Source organism: Notechis scutatus, chromosome Z (assembly GCF_049901735.1).
Source record: "Notechis scutatus isolate UNSWTSFEM ecotype Mainland chromosome Z, rNotScu1.2, whole genome shotgun sequence".
Lineage (NCBI taxonomy): Eukaryota > Metazoa > Chordata > Lepidosauria > Squamata > Elapidae > Notechis > Notechis scutatus.
This window is the reverse complement of record NC_142025.1, coordinates 8,638,824-8,656,113: the sequence shown is the minus strand read 5'-3', so window position 1 is coordinate 8,656,113 and position 17,290 is coordinate 8,638,824. Positions and strand designations below refer to the sequence as shown.

Genomic DNA, 17,290 nt, shown 5'->3' with positions numbered 1-17,290 from the left:
CGGGAGCAGTGGAGATCCCTGCTTTGGTTGACTCAGGGGCCACAGCCAATTTCATGGATGCTCATTTTGTCAAGCAGCGGTTCATTCCTCAGCAACAGGTATCCCCACCAGTAATGGTGGAGATGATTGATGGTCAGCCCCTTCGTTCGGGACCCCTTTGCATGTGTATTGGGCAGCATGTGGAGGAAACTGTGTTTTACGTTGCTGCAGTGCCCCATTTTCCGGTGGTGCTGGGTTTGGAGTGGTTACAGCCCCATGATCCACAGATTGTCTGGTCGTCTGTAGCTGTGCAGTTCCTTGATAGGAAGTGTGCCAACCATTGCTTGCACTCCTGTGCAGACCATTGCTTGCGCTCCTGTGCAGGGAGTGTGGCTACACCCGTGGACCTGGATCTACCTGCGGAGTTGGTGGACTTTGCTGATGTGTTTGGGGAGAAGGAGGCGGATCAGTTGCCTCCGCATCAGGCATATGACTGTCCAATTGACTTGTTGCCCAATGCAAAATTGCCGGTGGGTCGGATATATTCTCTGTCGGAACCGGAGTTGGCCACATTGCGGGATTTTATTGACAAGAACCTCCGGAAAGGGTTTATCTGGCCTTCGACCTTCCCATTGGCTGCACCGGTGGTTTTTGTGAAAAAGAAATCTGGGGAGCTACATTTGTGTTGTGATTACCGCAAGTTGAATGCAATCACAGTGAGGAATCGGTACCCACTTCCCCTCATCCCTGAACTGATTGAGTGGCTTCGTCAAGCTAAGATCTTTATGAAGTTGGATTTGTGTGGGGCCTACAATCTGGTTCGCATTTGTGCAGGGGATGAGTGGAAAACAGCTTTCCGGATGAGGTACGGGCATTTTGAGTATACCGTGATTCCTTTTGGATTAACCAATGCCACAGCTGTGTTCATGCATTTCATGCACGATGTTTTCCGTGATTTGTTGGATCAATTTGTGGTCATTTATTTAGATGACATTTTGATTTACTTCCTGCAGGAACATTGGCAGCATGTGCGGCTAGTGTTGCAACGTTTGCGTGATAACCACCTGTTTGCTAAACGTGAGAAGTGTCAGTTTGCACAAACCACGATTGACTTCTTGGGACATTGTATTTCACCTGCTGGGGTGGAAATGGACCCGGAAAAAATTAAATCGTTGCAGGAGTGGGAACCTCCACAGCGGGTTAAGGATGTGCAGTGACTGTTGGGATTTGCGAACTACTACCGCACATTTATTCCCTGCTTTCCTGCCTTGACTGCTCCCCTTTCTAATCTGCTCAAGAAGGGGGAGAAGTTCCATTGGGGTGCTGAGGAGCAGGCAGCTTTCGAGGCATTGAAAGTCGCCTTTGCTTCTGAGCCTATCCTCAAACACCCTGATGCAGGCAAGCCATTTGTGGTGGAAACAGATGCTTCCAATGTGGCTGTTGGTGCAGTGCTCCTTGTTCCCGTGCACTTATTATTCCCGGAAGTTGTTCGCTCCAGAGCACAACTATACGATTTGAGACAAGGAGCGATTAGCGGTTAAGGTCACTTTTGAGACATGGCAGCACCACCTAGAGGGGGCTCGTCACCAAATTGAGGTTCGGACAGATCATGGCAATTTGGAACACCTACGTACAGCTCGGACATTGAACCAGCATCAGGTGAGATGGTCCTTATTCTTTGCTCAATTTGATTTCTGGGTGACCTATGTTCCGAGTGGAGGGAAACAATGCACCAACGCCCTATCTCGGAAGCCCGATTATACCCGAAGGGAGGATAAAATCTTGCCCCAGACGGTGATTCCATTGGAGCGGTTTGCGGCCACCGAGGAACCTGTGGATCTTCGAGTGAGGATTCAGGAGGTGCAGTGGCAGGACCCATTTGTGACAGCTCGACGTCGAGAATTGGATGAGATAAGAGACTCCTTGGGCATATATTGGGGACCTATCTATCATCTATCTATCTATCTATCTATCTATCTATCTATCTATCTATCTATCTATCTATCTATCTATCTATCTACCCTGTTTCTCCAACAATACGGCCTCCCCCAATAGGAAGTCCCAGCATGTTTTATAGGCATGAAATGAAATTAAGCCTCCCCCCAAATTAAGGCCTATATTAAAACATGCGAAATGGGGGGGAATGGTGGGGGGCTTGCCGTTAGGAAGTGCTTTTGTTGCACACCCGGATATGGTGCTGTCTGCGTTGACCCCGATACGAAGTGCCCTACCAACGCCGAGGTCAACATCCAAGCCGTCGCCGCCCGCCCAAAGATGCAATTCCCCCCAATTAAGTCATCCCCGAAAAGACGGCCTAGCCATTTTTTCGGGGCTCAAAAATAAATAAATAAGACCCAGCCTTATTATATGAGAAACACGGTAGTTTATGGCACTTTCTAATACTGTGTTTCTCAACCTTGGCAATTTTAAGATGTGTGGATTTCAACTCCCAGAATTCCCCAGCTAGAATTCTGGGAGATGAAGCATGCACACATCTTAAAGATGCCAAGGTTGAGAAGCATTGCTCCAACAAGACAAGTCATTCACTGTCTTGGACGCAGGGAACAAATTAGTAATCCTCGACTTAAGACCACAAGATTTCTGTTGCTAAGCCAGATGGTTATTAAGTGAATTTTGCAGCCCTTTTATGACCTTTCTTGCCAACATTATCAAAACAATCACTGCCATTGTTAAGTTAGTTACACAGTTATAAAGTGAATCTGGCTTCTCCATTGATTTGTCAGAAGGTCGCAAAAGTTGATCGCGTGACACTGCAACCGTCATAAATATGAGTCAGTTGCCAAGCATTTGATGTTTGGGTCACATGACCATGGGGATGCTGCAATGGTCACTAAATGTGAAAAATAATCATGTGACACTAAGTGTGAAAGATAATCATGTGACTTTTTTAAAAAAAAATGACGTTCTTAACTTCATCACTAAATGAACTGTTGTATGTCAAGGGCTACTTGTAGTTTTCTTTAAATAAATTCTATGCAAGAGATATTAAAACGCTGTCCATGCCCACCACTTTTAGAGTGTGATTGTGTCAGAAGGTGTAGTCATGGAAACGCTCTCACTTCTAATTGACACAGCACAGAATCTTGACATTTCCTGCTAACAAGGCCACTGAATTATCTAGATTGCAGAAATAAAGTCAATGTGTCCAGTTACATGTGCTCTAAATGGATAACTAATGAACGCATCATCCGCTGGTACAGTAAATACGACAATTCCAAACCATGGTTATAAAATGAGCTAAGTGTAGGTAAAAGGGTGATGGAAAGATTTATTATATTTTTATATTCACTTCTTGTTTTTGCAGATATATACAAAGAAGGAGGGGAACTTATCAAACAATTGCATCAGTGGTGGGATTCAATTTTTTTTACTACCGGTTCTGTGGGCGTGGCTTGGTGGACGTGGTGTGGTTTGGTATGCATGGCAGGGGAAGGATACTGCAAAATCCCCATTCCCTCCCCACCCCACTCAGCTCTGTTCTCCTGTGCAGGGCAACCAAAGAAGACCCAGCCAATCAGCTGGGACTTGGGAGGCAGAGAATAGATAGGGGCGGGGCCAGTCAGAGGTGGTATTTGCCGGTTCTCTGATCTACTCAAAATTTCTGCTACCAGCTCTCCAGAACTGGTCAGAACCTGCTGAATACCACCTCTGAATTACATCAACCCAACACTGTTGGAGCACATGAATGAGATAATCACCCCACTGCCATGAAGTCATCTCTGATTCATTTAGAAACATGGAATAATAAGGATGGATGCAACCTTGGAGGTCTTCTAATCCAATCCCCTGCCCAGCACAGGAGACTTATGTTGCTATTTGGAAAAGACATACAAAGCCATCATGTGTGTAAGCCTACCAGAATATCAGAAATATCAGAATCCCACTGACAATGGTTTTCCCTATGACCCTTTAATGTGTATGGAAGTTGGACTTTGAAGAAGAAGGACGGAAGGTTGATGGATGCTTTTGAGCTTTGGTGTGATACTATGATTAACCAAGAAAACAAATGGGCCACAGAAGTAATCAGCTCAAGAATTCTCACTTGGGGTACAAATGACCAGCCTCAAGTTATGGTATTTTGGATACCCTGTGTGAAAATCCAACTCTGTTGAGATGTCGGACAAGGAGGAGGAAAAGAGAATAGGCTGACCAGCAACTAGGTGGATGGACTCAGTTACAGTTCATTGATGGAAAATCTGAAAGACAGACTGGGGCAGATTGTCTTGAAAAAAGTCTGACTTGATAAGTTAATCAATCAAGTTGCTATAAGTAGTGTGCTTATTGCCATCCTGATGCATTTACTAAACAACATACAATAAGTCCTACGCAGAAGCCCATAGAAGACACATGTTGTCATGTATTAATATTTCCCGTTCCCAGCTAGCAAAATTCCAAATATACCTCAGAAATTTATGTCCGCTGAGTTCCACACTAATTATTTGGGAACTATCTAGAAGCAGGAATGTTAGATAAAACCTAGGTCTATGTTGTTAATGACCATTACAATACAAACCAGTTACTATTCAGAAGTAATCATCAGTGAGTATAAAAGGATTTCTCAAAAGAAAATGAACCTGATACATAAGCATGAATTTGCCCTACAATATGATGCCTCTGATGTAATTATATTTGTTTTTTGGAGTCTTGAGTCTCAACTTCACATTCTCTAGAAGTGGTGAATGAAATTCAGAGAGAGAGAGAGAGGGAGAGGGAGAGAGGGTGGGAGGGAGAGAGGGAGGGTGGGTGGGATGGAGAGAGAAAGGGAGAGAGAGAAAGAGAGATGGAAGGAGGGGGAGAGAGAGAGAGAGCACTGATCCTACAGTGAATGGTTGTAGTTCAACCTATTTAGACTGCCTCAGAATATGGAAACATGCGTCATAATTAAGCTTGTGTTAGTTCTGGCTTATGGTTTCAACTATTCAAACTACTTATCTGTCCATCCATTCGCCACTAGAAGAATTCATTTTCATTGTATAGTTACAGGTGTTGTTTACTTGCACTCATTTTCATTTTTTTAAAAAAAATCTGAAAGGATCGATTAGGAATGAAAACCCCAGTTATGACACTGAGTAATGAACTAGAACTTATTTACTTCTGAATTAGCTTTATTATTTGCCCAGATTCACTGCAGAAGCAGGCCATAAATGTTCATAAACTATCATAAAATGAAATGTCCCAAAGATGCTTTTTCAAAAAGTGATTGGACTGCCTTTGTTTTTCCTTGAAGATGTTTCGCTACTCATCCAAGAAGCTTCTTCAGTTCTGACTGAATGGTGGAGAATGAAAGGATTTACATTCCTTGCTGCTTAATAATAATAATAATAATAATAATAATAATAATAATAATAATAATAATAATAATAATAATAATAATGCAAAAGCATTTATTTGAAGCTGCCAATCTAGGAGATAATAAATGTTTTAATTATATATCATTCAGGCCCACAAGCATACAATCCACCTGGCCTTTTCTGTTACTTCGGGGTAGATTAAAAAGTCAAATTAAGAGAACCCAAATACTTGTCACATTCCATTTACCTTGAAATAAGGAAGCTGATCATCTGGGAGAAAAATTAAATGTGAAGAGGCACTGGAATTGCTATTGGAAATTATAGTCACTTAACATCAGGGGTGGGATTCAAAATTTTTAACAACCGGTTCTGTGGGCATGGCTTAGGTAGTGGGCGTGGCTTGGTGATCATGTGATTGGGTGGATGTGGCTTGGTGGTCATGTTATTGGCTGGGTGTGGCCAACTCAATATCACTCACATCAAGGCACGCATCTCCTTGCTTGGGCTCTCATGACTGTGAGGATACTACAACAATCGTGTGAAAAAGGGTCATAATTCCCTTTTTTCAGTGCCATTGTAAGTTTAAATGGTCACTCCACACAAGCAAAGTACCAGCAAAGGAGGGGGGGAAAAACTCCAGAGAAGTTCCTGAGACAGGAAGTCTAGTCCTGCCAAGAATGTAATAAGGGTTAACAGAGAGGCAGTTTCTGTAAGCAACACCAGAATGTTTCCTTCCTGCCTTCCTTACAGGATTAGGACAGTAATTTCTTCTAACAACCGGTTCTCCGAACTGCTTAGAATGTTAACAACCGGTTCTAGCAAATAGGTGCGAAATCCCACCCCTGCTTAACATCTTATGGATTCCGTCCAATTCTTTCCTTATTATGGTCTGAACCAATCAGTTTAAAGTAAAGGAAAGGTTTAGGGCAGAGGTCTCCAAACTTGGCAACTTTAAGACTTGTGAACTTCAACTCCTGAAGTCCACAAGTCTTAAAGCTGCCCACGTTTGGGAACCCCTGGTTTAGGGGATCCATTATAATCTTCTGTACAAACTTTTTCCCATAGGGTAATTTGAATTTCTTTCTATGAATTTTATTTCTGTACAAATGATTTTCAAATAAGCCCTTTCTTTGGCATTTTATTGGTTTCAGCATCTCTTCTTGATAATGGCAAACTGTAAGACTATCTCTTACCACTTCTTGCTGCAAATAATTTTTTTTCCTACAATGCTGATAGCAGATATTTGATACCAATTATTTTTTTCCCCTATGGAGCTGCAGAAATGTCTGAACTTCCTAGCTAAATTTCAACTGTTTCCTATGTATATATCTACATGATTTCAATTTGTTCTTTTCACTGGGATACTTGCTCATTATAAAACCATCTCAACATGTTTCTAGTAAGCTATGTTATGCTGATGAATGATTCTGAAAGCTCAGGAGCACCAGGGGCAAAAGAACATGGTTTTTTTTTTCAAGTCAGGTGGTCCATTAGGATTTCACAAATGTTCTTACTTGCTTAATTGGTACAGAAGTGGCTAACTTCACATTCACAGATATATCAATGGCTAAAGTAATTTTGGTGTGTCGGAGTGTGACAAAAGCTTCAGCACAAGTTCTAGTCAACTAGAGGTTTTGCAAACGTTCTGAAATTGGACTGTCCTAAAGAGTTCACAACATCTGACAAAAGCAGCAGCTACAGTGGGTAACAATACCATCCTGTATTGATCCTTCTATAACAAGGATCTTGAGAAGAAATCTTTCCTATTCTAAGAATTTCTCTATGAGAAGATGTTGGATAACCATTTGTCTGAAGTGATGAAGTGGTTTCCTGCCTAAGCAGAAGGTTGGACTAGAAGACCTCCAAGTTCCCTTCCAACTCTGTTATTCTATTCTGTTCTATTCATAAGGAGAAGAAAGGAAAAGGAGAAGACAGATAAGACAACAGGAGCAATGTGTAGGCAGGCCCATGCTTCTCATATCAGCTTCTCATCTAATCCAGTTAGTGGGAACATTAATGTTTTTCCTTTAATGCTTTTCCCTGCATGAATTAAGCACACGCTTAGTTAAAACAACTGTTGTTTTATTTCAACGCTGGGAATTATGTTCATTCCCAGCCTGCAATGTCCCAAACAATCCCTCAAGATAAGCACCTTTCTTTCCTTTGAATTGCTGCCAATAACTAAAGTGCCAGATTAACTATAAAAAAACCAGCCAAAGTACAAAGTCCACAGCTTCAAAGTCCAAGAGCTTCAAGGTTTAATCCGAACAGAGTGAACAACTTTGCTTCCTGGAAAGGTTTCTCTACCTTTGCCTGCCCTTTATACCTTATGGGAGGGGCAATCACCTCCCAGCCTTACTCCCAAGTCGCCCCTTTTGTTTCAACTGCTCTCACCTTCTAGCAGCTCTGTGCATATGCACACTGGGAACAGGCTCCCCTTGTTCCTCTGTCTCACTGCTGCCAGATTCCGGAGGCTCCGGAGTCAACACCCAACTCCCAGATGGTCTTGGCCCCATCTCTGCATTGGACGCAGGACCCTCACCTGAGTCGTCTCCAGACTCCTGGACTGGTTCCCATTTTTCCTCACTGACCGATTCCACTGCCATCTGCACAGGCTGCCAGCGGACCACAACATATTCCTCCTTAAATCTCATCCTCACAGAAATCCCATCACCCATTTACATTTGCGAGATGATTCAGCTCAAGTTGCCTCCATTCCTGATATATTGCAGGATTTTACAGTTCTTTATAAAATGAGCCTGAACAATGACTGGATGGTATATACAAATGCTTACTGAAAATAACATTGCACTCATGGAGACTTACTTCTTAGGAGGCATGGAACGAGTTGTTTATATCAGTTTTCCCAGCTATCCAATCTTTGTTTTTTAGAAAAGAAAATATGCAATCAAATCTCATTAAGCAGGACATTGTTAATATCTGTTGAATCAGCTCTAGAAAACTTAGTTAATTATGGGCTTGTAGAACTCCTTAATGCTACAACTGAAGTAAAAAAAGACAAAGAATAAATGAAGAAGTGAAGAGTTGATATCAGAAGGGGAAAAGCTCAGAATGAGCAGAGAATGACAAAGGAGGCAAAACTCACAGAAAAATAGTTTCTTCAGATATTTTCAAAATAAAAGAGAAATGAATCCATATACCAGCTACTCAAAGACAGAAAAATACTAATAGAAGCAAAGTACAGACAGAACATTTTTTTAATTTTTTTTCCAGACTTCTCCAAGAAGGTATGTGTTCTATTAAATATAAATGCAAAAAGCAAAATAAAAAAAGCAAAACTAAAGCTTGGGACTGATAGAAACCTGGCCTGAGAATATCCATTTACTATGAATTAGTTTAAATCTCCAGGGCAAGATGAACTAATCCTAGTTTGCTGATGGTCTATCTGAAAGCTTAGGTATCAATCTTTGATAAATTCTGGATAAGCACTGATGATGTTCCACATGACAGGAAGACAGCAATGTTGTCCTTATCTTCAAGAAAGAGAAATGCAAGATCCAAGGAGCTATTAGCCAGCCAGTTTGCTAGCAGTGCCTGGGAAGATTTAGAGCAGATTTTAAAATGATTGATCTATAAGCACCATGGAAACAACATAGCGAGTGCAGCAGGTCAGACTAATTCGTATTTTTTTAAAATTGCTATCTTCCTTAGTGAATTGTGGGAATGCTATAGACATGCTATTGATTTCAGCCAACAAAGATGGACAATTTCCACTGATCCACTTAATAAGCTAGCTAAGCATAGGGACAGAAGAGAAACCAATTAAAATTTGAACATTGTACTCAAAATGTACGTAATAACAGGAGCTTATCAAGCTGAAGTGAATTATAGAGTAAGGTGCCACAAAGTTAATATCTGGGATCTGCAAACTTCAGTATTTTTATCAATGGCTTAAAGGAAGTAGAGGAAACACTTGCCAAATCTGCGTATTTCAAATTGGAATAGGGACTGGATAGCTAACATCCTACAAGAGAGAAACGTAATTGAAAATAATAGATTTAAAAAATAAGCAAAACAAATGCAAACAACTTTTGGGAACCAAGAATCAAAATCATTCTGTTTAAAGTAAGGAATATCTTGTTTGAGGAATATGCTTGTGAAGAAGTGAATGGTAATAAACGACAAGCTGAATAGAAGAAATTGGAACAGATGCTGAGCAGAGCAACAAGAATGATTAGGGACTAGAATTTAAACCAGACGAAGAAATATTGAAAGATCTGGGAATGTTGAAATGGGAAAACGGGAAATCACTTTTTTTAATATCTGAGAGGGAGGCACAGAAGAATGCCAGCGGGTTTTCTATTCGTCCAGATGGCAAGACATGAAATATTTATGTTACAAGAAGCCAGGTTGGTTAAATGTTAGGAAAATGTTACTTACAATAAAAGCACTTTGACAATGGAGTTAATTAGATAAATGGAAGGATTTTTTTATATGAATGCTATCACTTTCTGGATGCTTCAGTTTGATTTCCTTGCACAAAATAAAAAGCTGGACTTGATAGCCTGAATTCACCAATTCTAGGACTGAATAGTTCTGTTGATTACAGCTAGTTAGTTAGCTAACAAATGAGTGTAAGAAAAGTACAGGAACATTAATAGGGCTGATATGGAGAATACATAGCTCTTTACTGCAATAGTTTAAAATTTATTATTTAATCTTAATGCTTACTTAAAAGTTTGGAAGTTTGAGCATAGAATATGGCTTTGAAAGCTCTTTACCAAGATAGTTAAATGTCTGTCCAATGCAGTGTTTGTCAACTTTGGCAACTTTAAGATGCATGGATTTCAACTCCCACAATTCCCCAGTCTGTGTGATGCAAAGTGTGAATTTTAATTGATTATATTTGCTCGGGAAAAAATAATAGCCTTGCTTGGCTGGCAACATCTTATTAGAGACATTTATTAAATTTAACAAGCATTTCTATGCCAGTTCTCCTTGCAAAGAATTCTGAACACTGCATCTCACAAGTCAGAGAAGAGAGGCCTATTAATGAAAAATGCTTGCCACTTGTATTATTTATTAGTATTTGTATTCTCTAGAAAACAAAAAAAGTTATAAAATCTGACCTAATGAAAAGGAACATTTTTTTAGCCAAAAAGGAGGGTTTCCCTGCCCATTCAATTAATAGGCTAAAAATCTGCCAATATTTTTATAAAAGATCATTAAAATGTTAACGTATCTAAAAAATGCTTGGAAAAGGTCAACTATCATATAAGAAATAAATCAGGAATAAAACCAACTAAGAATTAAATGTGCACTCTCTGTGTGCAATCTGTAGATGAACAACGCTAATTTTTATCGATACATGGGCAACTCCACAAACTTATGGTGCCACATAGTGAGTGTGGATATAGCTACAAACTCACCATAAAGACTCTTGCTTACCAATTAATCCTTGGTGGAAATTGGCTGGTCCTAATGACTGGCTATTCCATGTGAACAATCTATGTATCTGCCAATGTGCATTCGTTATTTCATTCATGAATTTTTGAACAAATCCTTCCAAGTTAAACGAACCTTATGAATACGAAAGCATATGGGAGTTGGTTGGAGTTTGTTTAATGGATTTTATTAAATAATGGTTGTTTTTTTAAAAATTGTAAGCTGCCTGGAGTCATCTATGTTTGAGTTAGATGGCTATATAAATTTGTTTAATAAATAAAAAAAATAAAACAGAATTGCAAATAGCCAAAGAGTATTTATAGACTGCTGCATTGAATCCATGATGAGTCCAAATCCTTCCCAACTCAGAAATATAAAAATTTAACAATCCTGAATTGTCTCTGCTTGCTTTTACTTAGTTTCAGAATTATGGGCATCTCCCTGATATAGCAAACTTTTTGGGCCCCTGTGCCAAAAATTATGTGCGCGCCAGCACCCAGAAGGCAATGTGTGTGCCCCCCCCATGCCCCCTATGCATGCCCCCACAATCCCCCTTATCTGCACTGTGCCTCACAGCTGATTTTCAGCAGGTTTGAGGCCTTTTTTAGCCTCCCAGAGGCTTGAGGAAAGCCTCAGCAGGCTTTGCAGGTCGATAATAGACCTGTTTCGCCACTTCCAGAAATATAGGAAGTGATGAAACAGGCCTATTATTCGCCCTGCAAAGCCTGCAGAGGCTTTCCTCAAGCCTCTAGGAGGCCAAAAAAGGCCTCAAACCCGCTGAAAATCAGTTGTGAGGCCTGCACATGCGCAGTGAAGTAAGTTTGCCTGTGGCTCGCATGCTGGCACAAATGGCTCTGCGTGCCACAGGTTCGCCATCACGGCCCTAGTCTATTGGATGTGATGTAACATGTCTCCTTCCTTGCCAGAGCATTACTCTGTCCTTTTTAAAAAAAATTTAACATCGTTTTCTGACAGTGGATCTTAGAGTCAGCCAGAAGAAAAGACTTTCAGATGGACGTTTCACTGTATGACTTTCGTTTCATTCTGACCTTTCCAGTAAGTTTGGAGTTTAGTTGGAATTTAATTTATAGCTATTTTAACATTTCTGAAAGATTTGCAGTTTTGCACCCCAAAGAAATAGCCATAAAAGGTCATATGTCCTGGCTGTATGCTTCTTCTTCTTGTGCCGTATCTGTCATCAGATCATGACGATCATATTGGTGATCCTATTTTTATCAACAGCCGCATGGAAAAGTGCTGCTGACTTTTGTCTAAATCAGTCCCTTAGATTTTGAAGCCATGAGGTTCTTCTTCTGCCTGGATCTCTTTTGCCTTCAATTTTTCCCTGGAGGATTAAATGAAGTATGCCGTATTTTTCCGGATGTTGCATCGCATGTCCAAAATATTCTAACTTTTGCTTTTTGATGGTTGTGATGATTATCCTTGGCTTTCCCAGGCGGCTTATCACCTTGCTCTCTGCCTCAGGCTGAATAGGAATTCCACTCAAACCAGTAATTCTTTAATAGTTGATAATTCTTTCAATCAACTGTGTCATCAGTCCAGAGCTGATATCTATTTATGATGCAACCATGATGGCATCTGGTGCAAGATGAACAGAACTGACTTACTCTTGTTTGAAATAATTCTCATTGGATTAGATTCATGATCACTTTAGATCCCATTGATTTCTATCCCATTGATCCCATTGAGTTCTACTTAGAGTCTGATTATCTGAATATTGAAGCCACTCCTGTGTATCCTGAAATTACTGTTCTACAATTCTGCAATACAATAGGTTACATATTTTTTTGCTATTTATGAAAAAGGAGATGAACATTCTGCATCATTGATGTCACTTTTTCTTCTTCAGAGCTTCTTCAGCCATAAACCTGATTATTTTGCATAATTTATTCAGTGCAGCTGCTAACAGAGAGGAGCAAGCCACTATTCATGAAATGGAAAATATATCAGAATTCTACATATCTTCACCTTCAAAGATATAATTAAGCGTTTTCAACAATCTCATAATCTAGGTTAATCCCCCTTCTTTTATTTCCTGTTTGGAATATAAATTATTTAGATTTTGAAGGTAATGGTCCCAAGAAGATTGTTGGTCCAATGATTGGGTTTAAATTCCTTGGACATTTAAGCAATTGAATATTCATGCATACTGATATATCAACCTTAAGCCTGACATGGGAAGAGAGGTATTATAATTAATGAGCTATTTCAGCAGTGAAAGGTACTGACATTTACCTTCTGTTAAAATTTATAATGATTAAGAAAGTTTAATAAGAAAGTTAACAAAGAAGTCTGAAAGGTACTTTTTCCTGAAAAAACACCTTTGAGACATCCATACCTGGATGACTAAGAATCTCCATAGACATTTAAACAAAGAAGATTAAAAGATCTTGCAGCAAAGTCATACTGTTACAGCAGTTTTTGTCTATCTAAAGAAGCTCAACTTCTGAGTTATGGGAGTTGGACTTCACTTCCCATTCAATTCTCCAGCCATCAATGGCTATGTTGGTGCTATAAATGGAACTGAAGTTCCCAAGTGGAAGCAACAGGTTGAGAACAGATGTTTTATAGTTTTCATAAGCAAAGGACTAACAACTTCTCAATCCACCCATGTTACCTTTGATATTTTGCTAGGTGCAGCACATCTCCCTTGGATAAATAGGGATTTCTCTTCACATCTACTAAACCTGGTACTAAAATCAATGGTGACATTTATTCTGTTGAAGAGTAACAAAAATCTTCAAGTTCAACTCAACTCTTAATAATTCCATAGGCATAATTAGGCAATCTTCTCAGCAGACAGTGCCATTTTGGTACTCATTCCTAACTACAGATCTAGAGGAATCCACCAAAGTGATCAAGTGCCCGGCCAACAATTATATACCTATATATTTTTTCTAAATTATCCTTTAACTGGTATATATGTAAATGCTTCAACAAAATTAACAATTGTAGGACAACTCTTACATATATCATCCTTTTGAAATAATTTATTTTTATTCCTAGGGATGTCCCATTTTACCTTCTTTAAATTAATAATCCATCTCTTTCTTGTCATGATGTTGCTGTTTTTCTCTTTCTTTATGCTCTTATTTTCATTCTTTGAGGTTATTACCTAAAATTATGTATAACGAAGCACTGACTTCAAGACCAATCATGTCAAGAATCTTTCTCTGGGTAAAGTTATACCTGTCACGACTAAAAAACACCATTAAACTGAAAGCAAAATAAATACAGTCTGCTTACTTACCGGTACAATGTCATAGGCAAAGAGTCCATATTCTCTATCTGGCGAAACTTCATATTTAATAGCTTTTATAGACACCTGAAAAATAAAACAAAACCCAACATCTCAAATAAATACATTCAAATATTAATTTAATTTAATTGCCACTCATCTCAGTATGAGGTGACTCTGAGTGGCTTATAACATTAAAAATAATAAAACAGCACAAAAATATATAGTAAAAATAAAACACTATAAAATGCAATATAAAAAAGAGATATGCTTGCATAACTCTTACCACATGCTAAATATATTGGTATGTTTCCTAAAAACTGTAAATATCTACTTTATTTATTTTACTTTTATTTCTCAAATTTTAATATTCATGCATAATCTTTACAACGTGCCTAACATGTTAGTATGTTTCCTAAAACTTGTAAATATCTGCTTTATATTTTGATCCGTCTTGTGAGAGTTAATATTTGCTAATATTTGTAGAGTCTTGAGGTTGTAACAGTCAGTCAAACCCAAAATTTAAAGGCCAGGCTCACATTTTTGCATTTAATATAATGGATGATGCACAGAACCCACAATGTGTGAGGTAAAATCTAGGTAGCAGAGAAAATTAACTATGAAATTAAATAAAAGGATATAAAATTTGTGTTTTTAATCAGTAAGAAACCTCTAAGAATGCTTGACCAGGGAAGGTTTTATACAATGGCTTCTTATACAATGGCTTCTTTATTGTCCCAGAATGTAAGATACAGAATAGGAGACTTAAATTCCAGGATTCCAGTTCAATGAGAGGAAATAATTCTTAACAAAAGGAAAAGTTTAATAATGGAACCAATTATCTAGCAAGGTTATGGTCCACCTCTACCTGGATGTGTTCAAGTGGGGTTAAACAGCCATTTTCAAGGAGTATTTATTATTGGATTCTGGAATTGAGCAAAGATGAGCCATATTGGCCAATTTTAGAGTTTCTTAACCGTGGCAACTATAACAGGGGTGGACTTTCAGCTCCTACAATTCTGCAGCCAGCAAATGGGAGCTGGGGAATTCTGGGAGCTGAAGTCCACACCTCTTAACATTCCGAAGGTTGAGAAACGTTGGCTTATGTAATCTCTCCCACTATGTTAATAGAAATATTGCAAAAAATTGGGGACATTTTAAATTTCTAATTGAATTGGAAATAATGAAGCAATAGCTTTACAGAACTCTCTGGGTGGATTACAATAACAGTACTATTTGCACAAAGTCCAGTAGAGATAAGTTCCCTGAGGATGAGCTACAGCATGAATCTGGAAGCTCAGAAGACTAAACTCTGGTCGCAGTGACTGATCCAGATGGAATCCTGCAATATTATTTGCATATTCCTCCCAACAACCTGGGTCCTCATACTAACCTCTGAAGGATGGAAGGCTGAGTGAACCTCGAGGCCTGTTACGATCAAACTACTGGCAGTGGGCAGAGTCAGCCTGCAATACTGCACTCTAACCACTGCACCAGTGAATTTCTTGTAGAATTTATCATAATCTCCTCTTATCACAATCTCCCCAGTGATCTTTCGGTAGGATTAAAGCTGAATTATATCCTTTAAGTCTTATTTTTAGAGGGTTTAGGCTGAGCTCAGCAACTGTGAGAAACACACGTCACCTGGAGCCTGCTTTCAAAAGAAACTCACGACTTGAAGACAAACAGGTGGGAAGAAATGCATTTATTTCTTTTAAAAAATAAATAAGATTTTTCTTAGCCTATTCTTTTTGATTGCCAGCTCTTCATTTTACAATGAGAAGGAATTATATTATTTATTGGAACTGTTTGGCTAAGAATACTCATCAATCTCAACTTCAATTTTGTAGTGTAGAGTAGAATATAGAATAGAATAAAGAACAGAATAGAGAATAGAATAGAGAATACGGTAGAATAGAACAGAATATAGAACAGAAAATAAAATAGAAAATAGAATAGAATAGAATAAGGAAGAGAAGAGAAGAGAAAAGAAAAGAAGAAGAGAAGAAAAGAGAAGAAGAGAATATTCTTTAATGACTAAATGTGATTAAACACACAAGGAATTTGTCTTCAGTCCTAAGCTCTCGGTGTACACACAAACACACACATATATGAAGCATATATAAAATATATATGTTTTTGTATTTTGCAGTGTTGTTTCAGTTAGAATATTCAGCTTCTGTTCAATTAACTAAAGGCATGTTCTTTCTTAACCCGAAAGACAGACAGGTGTGCAACTGTGTAACCTATTCAAGAAAATACTCACAATGATTTTGTTTTCTATTAAAACTGTTGAATGGTTTGTTTCCACATTGTGCACTATCACTGAGCCATTCCGGTCTCTATAAATGAATTCTGTATCTAAAAGAGGAGAGAGAACAGAAGAAGAGGGTGATTTACATCTATCACATATGGGCCAGAGGATAATTAAGAGAGGACCATAGGTTAGTGGCAAAACATCTAGCTTACTTTAACAAAACTCTAGGTCTACATTTATTACTTGCCATTTCCAACAAAGAGGATCAAAAAACAGAAGAGGAGGGGGGAAATTGGATACTAGGAAAAGGAATCACACAATTTTTCTGAACTAGGATGCTAGCTTCATTTACTTCTGGGAGGACTAATTCCTGTTTCATGTTAAGGAGAGAGCTAACCTATGCTTAAAGGGATGTGGTGGCTCAGTGGCTAAGACGCTGAGCTTGTCGACCAGAAAGGTCGGCAGTTCAGCGGTTTGAATCCCTAGCACTGCACAATGGAGTGAGCTCCCCTTACTTGTCCCAGCTTCTGTCAACCTAGCAGTTCAAAAGTATGTAAAAAATGCAAGTGGAAAAATAGGGACCCCTTTGGTGGGAAGGTAACAGCGTTCCATACGCCTTCAACATTTAGTCATGCCAGCCACATGACCACAGAGACATCTTTGGACAGTGCTGGCTCTTCAGCTTTGAAACGGAGATGAACACCACCCCCTAGAACTGGAAATATTTAGCACGTATGTGCGAAGGGAACCTTTACCTTTACCCTATGCTTAGAAGGCACTGGATAATGTCTAAAGTAGAGAAGCATCTTCGATTCTCATGATTTAGCTAGCATCAGAGTCACAGATTAGATATTTTAAATCAGATATATACTAACTCAGTTTTTAAAACATATCTATTATCACCCACTTCCATCAACACATACTTCCCAAATTGTTCAGGTAATTGATTGTTTCTGATGGATTTCTTTTGCCAGAAGCTGGAAGTAAACACTGGCTTCTGGCTAAAAATGTCACAAATTGTAATCACGAGACTGGGGAACATTGCAAACAGCCATAAAGGCAGGCCAGTTGCCAAGG

General features: G+C 39.0%; 1 protein-coding gene across 1 annotated transcript in view; it reads right to left on the bottom strand.

Moving 5' to 3' along the window:
- The window catches only part of DPP6 (dipeptidyl peptidase like 6), a 349,551-nt gene that overhangs the window by 104,955 nt on the left and 227,306 nt on the right, over window positions 1-17,290 (bottom strand). Inside the window, exons 4-5 of the mRNA XM_087945820.1 lie at window positions 16,223-16,317; window positions 13,969-14,043 (exon numbers count right to left, since the gene is read on the bottom strand). Coding sequence (XP_087801946.1) covers window positions 13,969-14,043; window positions 16,223-16,317 — 170 coding nt within the window. The remainder of the gene's footprint in view (window positions 1-13,968; window positions 14,044-16,222; window positions 16,318-17,290) is intronic.